A 15,229-nucleotide genomic window follows, 5' to 3' on the forward strand; every position below is an offset into this window, starting at 1 on the left:
AGGAGAGGGAACATAGTATCACTGCTCTGGCCTAGTTGACTGAGAATGTGGAGATTCCCTTCCCGTCCAGAGAGCTGCTGGGAAGGAAGCTTGTGGTGTCCCCTCTTCCATGTCAGGTCGTCAGTCCTTTTTGTGGCCAACAGCCGCAGATGCCTTCCAGTAGGCAGGCAAGGAGACAAGATGCCCTCTCCTCGGCTGAGCATGTGGGGTGGGGGATTCGGCATGTTCCCAGGGACGTATCACTTCCCAAGGGTCGTGCTCCTGAAGGCTTTCCCTCGTTGTTACGCCTCCCTTGGCTTGGAAGTTAGGGGACACACGGTCTCCCTCCATGGGAGAGTGTTTGCAGGCAGGACACGGAAGGTGGGCCTCCCTGCTCCCCGGCCCCCTAGCAGGCCTGTCCCTGGCGGGCTTGGCAGTAGTCTGAGTCTGAGGCTCCTGCTCCACAGGAGGGAGTCACACCGGGGAGGTCACATGAGAGCCCGTCACATTGTTTGCACAGGCTGCTGTTTGTTTGCCTAAACGCTGCAAAGTGAGCTCTTCCTCCCGGTTAAAGCGTTAAGGCCTGGCTTTGTGGGTCAAAGAATGTGGGGAAGGAGGGAGGGACCCAAGGGTGTAACTGACATGGAACTGGGTAAACTTTGTCGTGTTTACTTACCAGGCTGGGTTGCAGCCACGGGGCCTTCAAAGACTGGCAGCATTGCTTGGCGGAGGCGCCAGGCCTGGCAGGTGTGGGCGGCCTGGGGAGTCAGGGGCCATCGAGACCATTTGTGTTTCCTCCACAAGAGAAGCAGACTTTTTGGTTCCAGGGTCCTAATACTGCCTTCCATTTAATACTGCTTTTGGCCAAAATAAGCCAGTGAAACTAATCAGCCTGTGCACTCTCAAGTAGATGGTTGCAGATGAGAGCTCAAGATTCTTTTCTTTTCTTTTTTTAAATATTTTTATTTATTTGAGAAACAAAGTGAGCGGGAGGAAGGGCAGAGGGAGAGGGAGAAGTAGGCTCCCCTCTGAGCACGGAGCCCGAGGTGGGACGTGATCCCAAGACCTAGAGATCATGACCAGGGCTGAAGGCATATGCTTAACCGACTGAGCCACCCAGGTGCCCTGCCTGAGAGCTCAAGACTCTTCTCAAAGCCAGATCATATAATGAACTTTATATGAACTCGTTCATATAATGAGTAGTTCAAAGTAGGAGTCGCAGGCCCTGGCTCCATGGAGTCCAGGCTTTCGTGACTTTGTGTGGTGTTCGATGAATTACTGGCCTCCCTGAGCGTAGAGTTTGGGGTCAGGAAAACAAAAGGCTTAGACTGGCTCAGTGACTTTAACATTCCTTCTCAGAACTCCTGGCTTCCGTGGGAGGATGCCGGGGATGTCAGCTGCGGCGCCCAGCTCAGAGCCTCCTCAGGACGCCTCCGCTGTTCCTGTCTCACGTGGGAGGCTGGCCCCATTTCATCTGAAGCAAGCCTTCTGTGGCTTTAAAAAGAGCTTTGACAAACAACTTGGAGTAGATGATCTCCCAGGACCCTTTCAATTCTAAAATGCTCTAGTGGTGGGGATGCCTGGGTGGCTCAGTCGGTTGAGGGTCCGACTCTTGATCTCAGCTCAGGTCTTGATCTCAGAGTTGTGAGTCTGAGCCCTGCGTTGGGCTCCATGCGTGGCTTGGAGACTACTTAAAAAAATAATAGAATGAAATGAAATAAAATTCTATAGTGGCCAACTCTTAATGCATTGGGATATGCCATTAATGATTTCACTTACAAGGTTAGCAGTGTTTTTGATAGCAAACCCGAGGTAGGAAGTGGTAGCATGTGGAAACAAGTATGTGTGTGTGTGGGGGGGTGTGTGCCTGTGTGTTCATGAGGCTTCTGTTCATGTTTGCGTGGACATGTGTATCTGAGTGTGTATCATTGCCCGCCAGGTCATTCTTCTGTTTTCTCTGTCCCTATGTCTGAAATCTTACCCATTCTGTGACTCATTTCAGCAAGCTCCTGCAGACTCCCGCCTAGCTGTCAAGAATTAAAGCAAACCAAATAAACTAGGGACTCAGGACTGATACCCAGCCACTGAGATACATATATATTTCTTTGCTTAAATAAGCCAATTTATTATTAACTGATAGGTAAATGGATGTGCTCCTTAACAACTTTGCCCCAGTCTAGTACTGGCATTCTGAAATTTGTTTCTTACTTTTCTTTATTTCTTCCAACATCAAATGATTTTTAGCATACAATAAAGTTGAAAGGACTTTATAGTGACCATCTGTCCTACCACCTGATTCTACCACGAACGTTTCACCATATTTGTTATATGTCTATCCATCTTCCTATCCTTCTGTCCAGTCCTCAGACCCTCTTACTTGTTGAAGCATTTTAGAGTAAATCACATGCCTCAGTACATGTTGTCCTAAATATATTAGTGTGTCTATTGTTAAGAGTTTTGTATTTGTTTAGTTCTTTGTGTAAGATTTTCAAACAGTGATACACCAGTCTTAGGTCTGTGTTCTGTGAGGTTTGAAAAGTGCTTACCACCTGGGTAACCCAAACCCCACCAAGGCATAGAATGTTGCCATCACCCCCAGAACATTCCCTTGAGGGCCTTCCCACTCACTTCCCAGCACCACCTACCCCCAGAGGCAACTACTGCTCTGACTCCGCCCCTTACCTTAGTTTTACCTGTCCTCGCACTTCAAAGGGATTCTGACAGAACATACTCATTGGTGGATGTTTCTTTAGCTCTGCCTCAAGGTTTGGAGTTTCGTCTACATTCTTGCTTGTATCAGTAATTGATTCTTTCTGCTGGTAAATAGTATTCCATTGTGTGAATGCACCACAGTTTCATTTGTCTTTTAATTCATTCTCATATTAATGGACATCTAGTTTGTTTCCAGTTTTTGGCCAGTATGAATAAAGTTACTATCAAGATTCACGTACACGTTTTTTTGTGGGCCTATATTTTGATATTTGCCTTTAAAGATTATTCTGATTATAAAAGTAAAACATGCAAACTGTAGAAAATATGTAGAACCATACCAAGGAAAATCAAAATGCCATGATCTTATTGCTCAGAATCTTTTTGCAACTCAAAACTCCTGAAGGTACAATCTTTCAACACAAACGAGTATTTCCTCAGTCAGAGGGCAGCGGTAGACCAGTGGCCCGAGGAGCAGAGGGATGCGAATGTGCACATTTGCACATGAGGCTCTGGGTTAGGGGCTGGCTGGGTTAGCAGGAGGACCGTGGTGACTTGAGAGCAAATGCCTTTCCTTCTTAGCAACCCAACGCATACACATAATAGATGCTTATTAGCGAGTGTCAATCCAGTGAACGAATAGATGAATGGATAAACAGATGAACAGCCCTGCAGGGCAGTGTGAGATGTGGGGTCTGGGAGGAGGAGTAAGAGTAGTCCGTGGGTGCTGCCGACAGGAAGAGAGGAATTAACCACGGGCCCTGTGACAGACATGGAAGCCTCCTTGTCTCTATCTCGAGCAGCATTCAGGTGCCCCCGGTGGGTTCTGGAGAGTGAGCCTGTCTCCTTCCCAGTGTGCCAGTGTGAGTATTAGACACGCAGGTCAGGCTGCTAGGGCTGCCTTAAGTAGCCTGCGGCCTGGGTGGTGTTTCAACAGCAGATGCTTATGTTGTCACGGTTATGGAGGCTGAGAAGTCCAAGCGTGCAGACAGTGGCTTTCCCCAAATGGATTCTTGTGGCCTTTTTGGCGCATGCCGGTGGGGAGAGAGTGCAGTGGGAGCTCTCCGGTGTCTCTTCCTACAAGGACACTAATCCCATCAGATCAGAACCTTTTTACCCATTTAACCTGCATTACCACTTAAAGACGTTATCTCCAAATTCAGTCTCATTGGAGATTAGGGCTTCGAGATATGAATTGGAGGGGGACAGGTAGAGACATAATTCAGTTCATAGCAATGAGATTCTGCCTAAAGATTTATATACCAACACTGAGTCAGCTGTTGCAATCGCCTGTTGGGAGTGGAGCCCAGCAGCCGCAGCTGGCCTTCCACATTTCCCACAGTGGGAATCCTTGGCTATCCACCAGTGCAGTTAAGACTGAGGTAACACTACTCTAGCAATACTTCCATAGCATCTGGCAGAGTGCTTTCAACTACACAGCCTAATTTAAGCTCCCAGCAAATGTGAAGTAGATATTGTACCCACTTTATAGATGAGAAAAATGAGGCACAGGAAGTTAAGTGTCTGGCCCAGAGACCCACAGCCCATCAGTGATGAACCAAATCCCTCTGTTTCAACTCTCATAGACAGCACTCAGATCTTCCCATGAAGGGACTCATGATTTTCTTTCTAGTCCCAGGCTCTCAGTTTTCAAAGTATGTTTAGGATGCTTTGGGAATTCCATTGCCTATAAAAATGAAGCAACTAGGTGTGGGGCCTCACAGACACACTGAAGACTACCTCATAAGCAACAGTTAGGTAAAAGTATTCCTGAAGAAGGGACCAACTGAGCAGACAGAAAGAAATCTCCCTGAGTCTAATTATCTTATGATCTGTGTTTTTGTTTTCAAATTTCTGAAATTAAGGCTGTTTTATTCTGTTGTTCAGTACAACAGGGTATGGATTCCTGATCCTGAAGAAGTTTGGAAGTCTGCTGAGATAGCAAAAGACTACAGAGTTGGTGACAAAGTCCTGAGACTCTTGCTGGAGGATGGAACGGTGAGGGTCCTTGCTGGCCGTGGCTGCCACAACGTGTAAAGGGGTAGCTGGGCCACATGTAGAGGGCAACCTGTGGTCCTGTGGGAGTGGCCAGGTGGTGCTGTGATCCCCTCCTGTTTGTGCCACATGCCTGACATTGCCCTAATGAAAGCATCAAGGGCCCCGTGTCACCAGGGCCTCTATCTGGAGCGAGACACAGGAAGCAGGTCTCTGTCCTGTGCTTCATCCCCAGGGATCCAGCATGGTGGGGAGAACACTGAAAAATGATCGGCCAGTTTGATTTAATCGGTCTCAGCATAGAGTGTGAGCAAAGATGAGGAACTTGGAGGGAGGTGGTCTGAGCCCAAGGCAAAAACTGGTAGAGAGAAATATCACGATGGGAAGAGGAAGAGAAATAGAGGAGGGAGATAGAAAATAGGAAGGGGGAGGGAGGGGTGGGAGAAGAAGAAAAAGGAGTAAAATCCATCCATGGGTGGTAGAAACAGACAAGCACTGGGACCGCCAGGGGTTCCTGTGTCAGGGTGATTGGGGAAGTGATGGGAGGTGGGACAGGAACGGAATGCCAGCTTTGTGTGATGTTGTGAGGAGCCTGTCCGTGCGGCTGGATCACATCAGCGTGGCTCCTGTGCTCCGGGGTGCCTGTGAGCAGATCCTCCCAAAGGTCGGATATGTCTTTTTATTGTCAGCTCCAGCAGATTTTACCATGACTTTAAGTAACCATCGTGAGTTGTCGTTGGCCGCCATACCCCATAGCTGTAATGACATCCCGACTGGATCCATAGTTAGGTGACCTTACTTTTCAGCTTCAAGTCCCTAGATGCAGAGCTGGGCAAAGGATTCATGTTCCATCTGGGTATTAGAGTCGGTGCAGAGAATATCATGTGAATATTAAAATGCTGGAAATTTTGAGTCATGCGCAAGGTCTCTGTAGAGACAGGACACAATATTTACAATGAGACTATCGTGGATTTGGGAGCTGTTTCCTGAGATCCTGGGAAGGGAGATGAGCATGTGAGCTTAGCAGTTAAGGGCACTCCCTCAAGAATCATGCTACGGATTCAAAGCCTGCTGTGGCCACTCTCTAAGTCTGTAACCCTGAGCCCTTGGGTTTCTTTATATGCAAATTGGAGTTCCTAACAGCATGGTAGTGACAGGTTTGCTGCAGATCAAATGAGATGATCCGTGTGTGTGCGCGCACATGCATGCACATGCACGTGCAAACTCAAGAGACCGGCAGGAGGATGCCGTACTCTCATGGAACCTGCCCTTTCCCACCAGTGGCTCCTTGCAGCCTTGTTGAGCACATCCCATGTGCGGTCCAGGTTCTCATTAGGTAGCATGCGGCTCTGGGAGGACAAATCTCACGACTTGCTGCTTTAGTCATATCAGCAGGTCTTCAGGTGGCCACATTCCTGGCTCTGAACCTGAGCCCAGGAGAGGCAGGTAAGAGGGCAGCCAGACAGACTGCTCTTTGGCTTAATCCTTCCTCTCTTCCATGAAGGACAAAGTCTGTTTTGTTCCTCCAACTGTTCATCTAATGTTCTTTACACACGGCCCTTCCCCCCAAGACTCTCCTCTTTTTCTCTCTGTCTCTCATACACACACACACACACACACTCATGCACACACACACACACAGCAGCTGAACTTGGAAAGGATGTTATTGATTTAAAATGATAACAGAAAAACTCAGGGAAAGAAAAATCATATGTGAGCAGCATTTTTCTTGATTTTATTCTCAAAATAAAAATGTGTAGATTGGGGCACCTGGGTGGCCCAGTGGGTTAAAGCCTCTGCCTTCGGCTCAGGTCATGATCCCAGGGTCCTGGGATCGAGCCCCGCATCGGGCTCTCTGCTCAGCGGGGAGCCTGCTTCCTCCTCTCTCTCTCTTTGCCTGCCTCTCTACCTACATGTGATCTCTGTTTGACAAATAAAATCTTTTAAAAAAAGTGTAGATTAAGAATATTCTACTTGACCCTTATCTTTCATCACTCACAAAAATTAACTCAACATGAATTAAAGATTTTGATGTAAGACCTGAAACCATGACATTCCTAGAAGAGAACATAGGAATAAAGCCCCTTGACATGAGTCTTCGTGATGTTTTTTGATTTGACACCTAAAGCACAAGTGACAAAATGAAAATATAAGCAGGTGTGACTACATCAAACTAAAAAACCTCTGCCCAGCAAAGGAAACTATCCACAAGGTGAAAAGACAACCTACAGAAGGGGAAAAAATATTTGCAAACCGTTTATCTGATAAGGGGGTATTATCCAAAATATACTCATCTGTGGAATTTAAGAAACCAAACAGATGAACATAGGGGAAGAGAAGGAAAGTAAGATGAAAATTGAGAGGGAACCAAATCATAAGAGACTCCTAACTGTAGAAAACAAACTGAGGGTCACTGAAGGGGAGTGGTGGGGGGATGGTTAACCGGGTGATAGGCATTAAGGAGGTCACGTGATGTAATGAGCACTGCAACTGACGAATCACTGAACTCTACCTCTGAAACTAATATAATTTTTTTTTTAAGTTTTAAAAAATAAAAATAAAAATCAATGTTGCTGAAAAAGAATTCTTAAAACTCAGTAGAAACAAAACAAAACAAAAAAACCCAAACCAACCAAACAAAAAAAAACACTAAAAATGGTCAAAGGACCTAAATAGACATTTTTCTGAAGAAGACACCCAGATGGCCAACAGACACTTGAAAAGGGGCTCGACATGAGTAATCATTAGGGAAATGCAGATCAAAACCACCATCTACATATTCTCGTGCATACTAGCATGGCCATCATCAAAAGGACAGATAGTAAAAAATGTGGTGTGGATGTGGCGAAAAGGGAACCCTGGGCACTGCTGGTGGGACTCTAAATTGTACAGCCACTATGGAAAACAGAATGGAGAACCTGCAGACATTTTATTTTTTATTTTTATTTTTAAAAAGATTTTATTTATTTATTTGAGAGAGAGAGAGAGAATGAGAGGGGGAGAAGGTCAGGGGAAGAAGAAGACGCCCCATTGAGCTGGAAGCCCGATGTGGGACTCGATACGGGGACTCCAGGATCATGACCTGAGCCGAAGGCAGTCGCTTAACCAACTGAGCCACCCAGGCGCCCCCCCCCCCCACCCGCAGCCATTTTAAAATGGTGCTACCGTGTGGTCCAGCTGCTCCTCCTCTAGGGATATATCCAAAGGAAACAAAGACACGAACTCAAAAAGGAATCTGCACCCCCATGTTTATAGCAGCATAAGTCACAATCATGAAGATGTGGAAACTACTTAGGTGTCTGTCCATCGACGGATGAACAGATAAAAAAGTCATCATCTGTGTGTTTCTGTACAGTGGACTATCCCTCAGTCCTAAAAAAACCTAACATTTGTGACAACGTGGATGGAACTTGAAGGTATTATTCTGAGTGAAATAAGTCAGAGAAAGACAAAGACTGTATGATCTCACTTATATGTGGAATCTAAAAAAAAAAAAATCCAGCAACATAAAAAAAGTACAAAATAAAACTCAGAAAGAAAGATGGGACTTCTGGTTATCGGAGACAGGGGTAGGGATGGGGAAGGGGAAGAAGGTGACCAAAAGATACAAACTTCCAGCTGTAAGTCCTAAGGGTGTCGTGCACAGCATGATGACTGGGGCCATGCCGCTAGGAAACTTCAATGAAATCCTGAGAATTTTCATCACAAAGAGAAAATTTTTTTTCTTCTTTCTTTTCTCCTTTTTTTATTACATAGATATGAAGTGATGGCTGTTAGCTGAACCTCCTGTGCTGTTCATTTCACAGTACATGTAAATCAAACCATTGTGTTGGACCCCTTAAAATTATACAATAATATGTGTCTATTACTTCTCAATAAAATAGGGAAAAATAATAACTCTGCTTGGGGCCCACCCACAAATATATTTGCACTGGAAACAGAGCAGGCAGCTGTGATTCAATCCAGTTGGCCTGGATTGTCCCGAGCCGCTCTCCTCGGGCCACACAGCCCGACCAAGTCACCGACAAAGCCCTGTCCGCGCGGACGGGAGGTGTCATGACTCGGACTTCAGAGCCAGCCAGGTCTGTAAGAACCCTGTGAGCTTGGACAAGGAGAGGAACCTTTCTGAAGCTGCCTCCGTAGCTGTTAATTAGGGCAGACGTGCCCTCCTTGGAAGGCAGTCTTGAGGACCGCTGACTGAATACTTGGCAGACGGTCTGCATGGTGGGCACTTGTGGGGCGGGGGAGGGAGCACCTCATCGTGTGGAGCAGGTTCAGGACCAGGAATCGAAAGGCAGGCAGCCTAGAAACATGGAAGGGAAACAAGCTTGCTGGGTGATCTTGCTTGAGTCACTTCCCCAGGCTGTGAGATGAAAGTGAAGAAAGTTAGAGCAGGTGTCCATCATGGACACCACAAGGCTTGCCAAACTCTCCTTCGTTCTGCTCAGGCAGCTGCTGTCAGAAGCTGGGTGAAATCTAGTGCAGGAGACACTGTCCCCAGTAAGTTACTCAGCCAGCGCCCAGGATGACAGAAACAGGCTGCCTTCAGCTATAGACGGGAGTCAGAGCACCTGCGTCCTCTCAAAGAGAGACTGTCACCCACACGGGCTCCTTCAGACACTTTTCACCACCCAGCAGGACCCTGTTTTCAAGCAAAATGTTCATGGGGCTCAGCATCTAACCTACATACAAGTGGACCCCCTGTGGTAGAGTTGGAGGTGGCATGCCCAGGTCCCTGCCCATGTAGCTTCCCTGTCACCTCTCACGGAGCCTTCAATGAGGTCTTGTAGCTCCAGCCAGTCTTTCCACAGATGAGCGAGGAATGGTCCAGAAAGGATGAGAAACTTGCCCTTGGGCCCACAGCCAATATCCTAGTCCCCTGGCTCTCATTCCCCAAGAGTCAGTCATGGAGATGATTTTCTCTTTGCTCTACATACATTTGTTTTTCAGAGTGTCTGGGATCACTCCAAAAGGGGATGGATAGGACGGAGAACAGGAGTTCAGAAACACCAAGAGTCTTTCACTTCTAGAACTTTAATTCCGTCTTTGTCCACAGGAGCTGGATTATTCCATTGATCCAGAATCCCTGCCTCCGCTTCGGAACCCCGACATCCTCGTGGGCGAGAATGACCTCACGGCCCTCAGCTATCTCCACGAGCCCGCGGTGCTCCACAATCTCAGAGTCCGCTTTGCAGAATCCAAACTCATTTACACCTACAGTGGTAAGGAGAGCAATTCTAAGAGAGCAGCCGTGACCAGAAACACCATGCTTGCTGTCTAGGGTGTCCCGAGTACATTTTATATCCTATTTACGTTAGAAATGTCGACTTCTGCCAAAACGTACACTTGGACCTAGACATTTGCCCAGATTTTTGTCTGACAAGCACAGACATTTGATCTTCAAGAGTCTGTTGTAAACAGAAGTGTCTACGGGTGGGGAGAATCTTGTGCAAGACTTAAGATCAGACTCCCAAGAAAGCTGTAACTGGATAAAGCTTGTGTTTGAGTTTCTTACTGGATTTAATACATTTATTACTTACTCTGGGCAATGATGTTATCATTATATTTACATTGAGAATTGAAAGAGCTTTCAGTTTTAGGGCATTCCCATCTGTCATCTCCTCCAACCCTGACGGTCGCTTAGAAATGTGGGTGGCATCCACAGGGACCTGAGATCCAGAGCGTTACGTGACCTGCCCCAAGTCACAGGGCACGCTTAATAACTGGCAGAGCTGGGCTTGATCCTAAGAACCTGGAGAAGCAGGTGACAGTAAAATCCCCAGCACTGCATCGGGCATCTTTCCCCAGGAATCATTCTGGTGGCCATGAATCCTTACAAGCAGTTGCCGATCTACGGAGATGCCATCATCCACGCCTACAGCGGGCAGAACATGGGCGATATGGACCCACATATATTTGCCGTGGCTGAAGAGGCATACAAGCAGATGGCCAGGTAGCCTCCTGCTGGGCGGGGATCCCTCCTTCTGGCCCAGCTCCCCGCCCTCGTGTGTGCTGGGCCCTCACTGTGGAGGGGGACCCTCTGGCACTGGTCTTGTTAAAGGGGACTGTGGTAGAATGGACTACCTATAACGCAGTAGCAAATGACTGCCTGCGTAACCTGTCTAGACCAGGTTTCCTGGTTTTTCTTCTTCCAGGGAGTCAAAAGTCAAACCTATCAATCTGGGAATGTCAGATGCTTCGCTTGTGGTGTGTTTGGTTGGAGGAATGTTGATTTCTCCACTGTGAGATGCACAAGCTTTTTCCCTCCAATCTGGGCCAGCAAAATCTTATGATAGAGGAGCACACGTTTTAGCTGTGGGAGATGTAGAGCTTTAGACTCATTTTGCCACCTGTGTTCTGTGTGGCCCCGTGGAGTTTTCGTTTTGCTGGCGAACATTTATTAAAAGCCTCCTGTGGAGCAGGCCCTGTGCACTCATTCTCGTACACCATTGAGGGTACCCTCAGCCTGGCCTGTGATGGAGACACCTGGGCAACAAGCTGAGGTTTGGGGGTCATCCACCCAAGGTCACCAGCAAGCAGAGCTGGGATGTGTGCTCGGGGTTTCTGACTCCACGTGTAATGTCTTTTGGCTTCGATGTCCTCATCTGTAAAGTATGAAAAATAGAAGCAACTTCCTATCTTTGTAGACCCTTTTGTGGTTCTCAAAAGAACTTTCCAGGCAGTGATCTCCTTTAAGTGTGTCAATGCCCCCGTGAAGTGCATTGAGCTTTGCCCTGGTGAACGCAAACCTGAGGCACAGGGCCTGGACCTGCTAACCATTTACCACATAATCCCGGGCACAGACTCTCCACTCCCTTAGCCTTATTGTCTTTATCTGTGAACCAGACACTCAGGGGGCACCCATTCGTGGTTCATGGCTTATAATCAGGGGGAAGAATGATGGCGTGAACAAGGTAGAGTGTGTGGTTCTCTCCTGCAAAAAAAGCTGATGGGCTGATGGACAGTCTGGGACTAGTGTGCCACCTCTACCAGCCGTCAGGGACCCATTGCCTTCCAGATCTTCAGTCCCTGGAGTGAGACTTTCCTCCTGAGGGCACGCTAATACTTAGCTGTCTCCTCCATACTCTGGGTGACAAAGTGTCAGAGGGGAAGTGTGTGCCCCTCCTGGTTATGGAGACTCCCTGGAAACCCCACAAAACCCCTTTGCTCACAGCTCTTTGGGCAGGACCTACTCCCAGGACCATGCCTAGTGACAAGCAGAGCTGGGATATATAGTCTTCCATATGGGCAGCAGTGTGCCCACTAAAAGTTGGGACATAGTCTCTAAAAGGAAGAAAAGGATGAATGTTGAGTAGAGATTTAACAATTAATGACCAATTACTTTGGTCTCTGCTATAGCAAGATTCCTTCCAATTACAAAACACCCATGGTTCTGGGATTTGTCCTGCTCCCTGTAGGTCTCTGTGATGGAAGTTCATGTAGTTCACAGAGTTCACAGAGATGTAGGTCTCTGTGATGGAAGTTCATGGCTCCCAGCCTGATGGGCCAGGGATGCTCCCGGGTATCAGCAGTCTGAGCTCATGGGGCTGAACCAGGGTCAAGATCAAAGACCCCGTTTTTTCTCAAGGGCTTCCTGTAACAGTACTGAACATAAGGTAGTTTTATGTTGTACTTGCTGATGCTAAACTGGCACTCAGAAGAGCCTGGCTTTAAAACTCCCTCCCTGTTCTACCTGGCCAAGGGATACTGGGGCTGTCACTCACTTCCTCAGAGGCTTGCTTTTTTGGGCAGGAACGCTATCTCTGAGGTCCTTCCGGTGTTCACAGGGAGGCTGCATACTCTGTGTCCTGGGTCAAGTCATTTTACTTTTCTGAACCCCTATTGTACTCTTCTGTAAAATGGGTATATGTGGCATAGACTTTTTTCCAAGGCTTAAATGAGAATCCTTATAAAGTATTTGTGCAGTGTGTAGTATATCAGCAATGCTGGATACCTAGACCAGCATGATAGGAAGATTCTATCATCATCTTACGATGTGAAAAGTTGAATGCCTTTTTTAAGATCTCTAAAATATGTAGGACACGTTGGTATACTGAGCACATATATTCCCAAGCATATTTTGAATAGTTGCTCTCCAAAATAATGTCTTTAAATATCTTATGTTTATGTGGGGATACACAGAGAGGAGTTGACCTGGGCCCGAGACAACTGTGTTCAGAGGCCTGTTTGCAAAGCTGGCCCAGGGCTGGCCTATAGGAGCTTGGATTTTAGGAAGTTTCCCACCCGGCCTAACTGATGAGAGTGACTCACTGTACCTGGATTGTTTGCGTAAATGATGGAGCTCATGCTGAGTGCCCACTCTCCTTCTCAGCATCTTGAATTTTGGTATGTGCTCGGCTGAGGATGCCTATATGACCAGCCCCTGGTGAAAGCCCTGTGCCCCGACTCTCTGAAGAGCTTCCCTGGTGGACAGCACTTCCCACGGGTTGTCATAACTCACTGCTGAAGGATTTAAGTGTTCATGCCTGGCTTCCTCTGGATTTGTCACCCTGTGCACTTTTCATGTGCAGATTTACTTTGTATTCTTTCACTATAAGTCTTAGCCATGAGGATGGCTATGTGCTGCACCCTGTGAGTCCTCTAGCATATCACTGACGTAAGAGTGGTCTGGGGGCCCTCAGCACGGGGGACAGAGCAGGAAACAGTTGTGTGTTCAGCTTGATCCCATAGAAAAAGAGACTAGAAGGAAATTCACTGGAGTATTAAAAACAGAGTGATGAAACAGAGTTTGCCTTCTTTCCACTTGTCTGCATTTTTTCTTCCTGAGTATATATTGCCTTTTTAATAGGAAGAAGTGAGCATTTTTAAAAATCCTTTTATTTGCTTTAGAAACAATAAAAATCAGTCAATAATAGTAAGTGGGGAGTCAGGTGCCGGGAAGACTGTGTCTGCTCGCTACGCCATGAGGTATTTTGCCACCGTCAGCAAGTCCAGCAGTAACACCCACGTGGAGGACAAGGTTCTGGCATCAAACCCCATAACAGAGGTATGCAGCCGGCGGGGGTGGGGAGCAGGGTCACAGGGGACAGTGTGTGATGGAGAGGTGGGTTGGTTTGTGTATGTGTTTTCATGGCTAACTCAAGCCCTCCCCTTTAAAGACAATGGAAGTGAGGGCAGGAAAGTGCACCAACTTTTAAGAGCTGATTGGTAAATATTCAGGAATTATTTTGCAAGCTGACTGTTAAACCTTTGGTAGTTTAACATCAGTCATGGTGGGAATATATGCACCTTACAAATTGGCAAATGCTACATATCAAGACCCTTCCTTCTCCACTCCCCAAGAGCTGATCCATTCACACAATGCTAACGAGGGCAGAGGCGTGGGCAAGGCCAGCCATGCAGGCACTCAGGAGGAAGGAGCCAGCCCTCAAGGGAGAAGGAGCATCTGAAAGTCTCAGGGGATGTCCGAAGACCAACTCTGGCTGCTTTGCAAAATGGGAAAAGGATTGACTTCAATTTATTTGGAAACACAGCAAAAAAATTAAGACCATTAGATTCTTAGACCTCCTCTCTCTGTCTTCTTAAATCAGAATTATGAATAAATATTTATCAGACCATGTATTTTGTTTAAGCCATTGTGTCAGATAATACAGGAGGTGATGAAAAAGAGTAAGACCCGGTCCCCAAGTCTTAAGACTCCTCTACCATAAACATATTTTAAAGTTAAGTGGAAACATAGATCACAATCTAAGATAGCAGTAGTAAAGTTATCCAGAGGCACTGCCCAGTGGATGAATTTATGTGATTATTTGTTTAGGATCAATCTTGCTCAGTAGATGGTAAGCTCCAGAGAGGCAGGACCCTGGCTCACCTTTGCCACCCAAGCACGTGGCCCATAAATGTGTCATCAAAAAGCATGATGACCTGGGCAGGAAGATTAGTTTGTGAGCATGAGAAGGGTACTTCCAGATGGAGAGTGCTCAGGGAGGGGGGAGGGGATGGGTAGAGGAGAAACAGAATTCAAGAGCAGAAGTAAAAAGGAAAAGTCTTGCCCAGAGCGTGGAAAGGATGAGAGAACAGAGTTTTTTGGTCGAGTGGAAGGTCTGAGTAGGGAAGTAGTGAGATAAGGATAGAAATCAAGTTGAGGGATGTGTTCTTTGAATCGAGCATCTGTAATATTCAGAGTGTGGATGTGTTGAGGCACTTTATATTGTCTTAGGTCATCCTGCCCACTCTGCAAGATGCAGATTATTCCCACACTACAGATAAAGAAACCAAGCCTTGCAGAGATGAAATAACCGTTCTAGAATTATACAGATAGCGGAGAAGGAGCCTGGGGCCATGAAACACCAGAGCCCGTGGTCCAGCTGATCCTGCCCAGTGTCTCAGCAAGAGAGGAGAGCTCTGAATGGCAGCCTGAGGGCACGTCCTGCTCCCCGCGAGCTTTGGACTGCTTTCCTCCTCTTCCCCCAGCCCCTCTGCCCCAACCTCCCTCTGCTAGTCAGACCCCTCCCCAGCACGCAGGACTGGATTTATTGAAACCGCTCCAATAGTGTGAATGCAAAGACCTTTGTAACGTTATTGA

The 15,229-nt window shown here is 47.1% G+C and overlaps 1 protein-coding gene across 2 annotated transcripts in view; it reads left to right on the plus strand.

Moving 5' to 3' along the window:
* MYO5C (myosin VC) overlaps nt 1-15,229 on the plus strand; it is a 92,194-nt gene that overhangs the window by 6,855 nt on the left and 70,110 nt on the right. For both annotated transcript variants that reach the window (XM_032856457.1, XM_032856458.1), the window contains exons 2-5: nt 4,576-4,686; nt 9,740-9,905; nt 10,492-10,636; nt 13,534-13,690. In XM_032856457.1, the coding sequence (XP_032712348.1) occupies nt 4,576-4,686; nt 9,740-9,905; nt 10,492-10,636; nt 13,534-13,690 (579 nt within the window). The remainder of the gene's footprint in view (nt 1-4,575; nt 4,687-9,739; nt 9,906-10,491; nt 10,637-13,533; nt 13,691-15,229) is intronic.

Source organism: Lontra canadensis, unplaced genomic scaffold, assembly GCF_010015895.1.
Source record: "Lontra canadensis isolate GAN:19392208 unplaced genomic scaffold, GSC_riverotter_1.0 scaffold12, whole genome shotgun sequence".
Lineage (NCBI taxonomy): Eukaryota > Metazoa > Chordata > Mammalia > Carnivora > Mustelidae > Lontra > Lontra canadensis.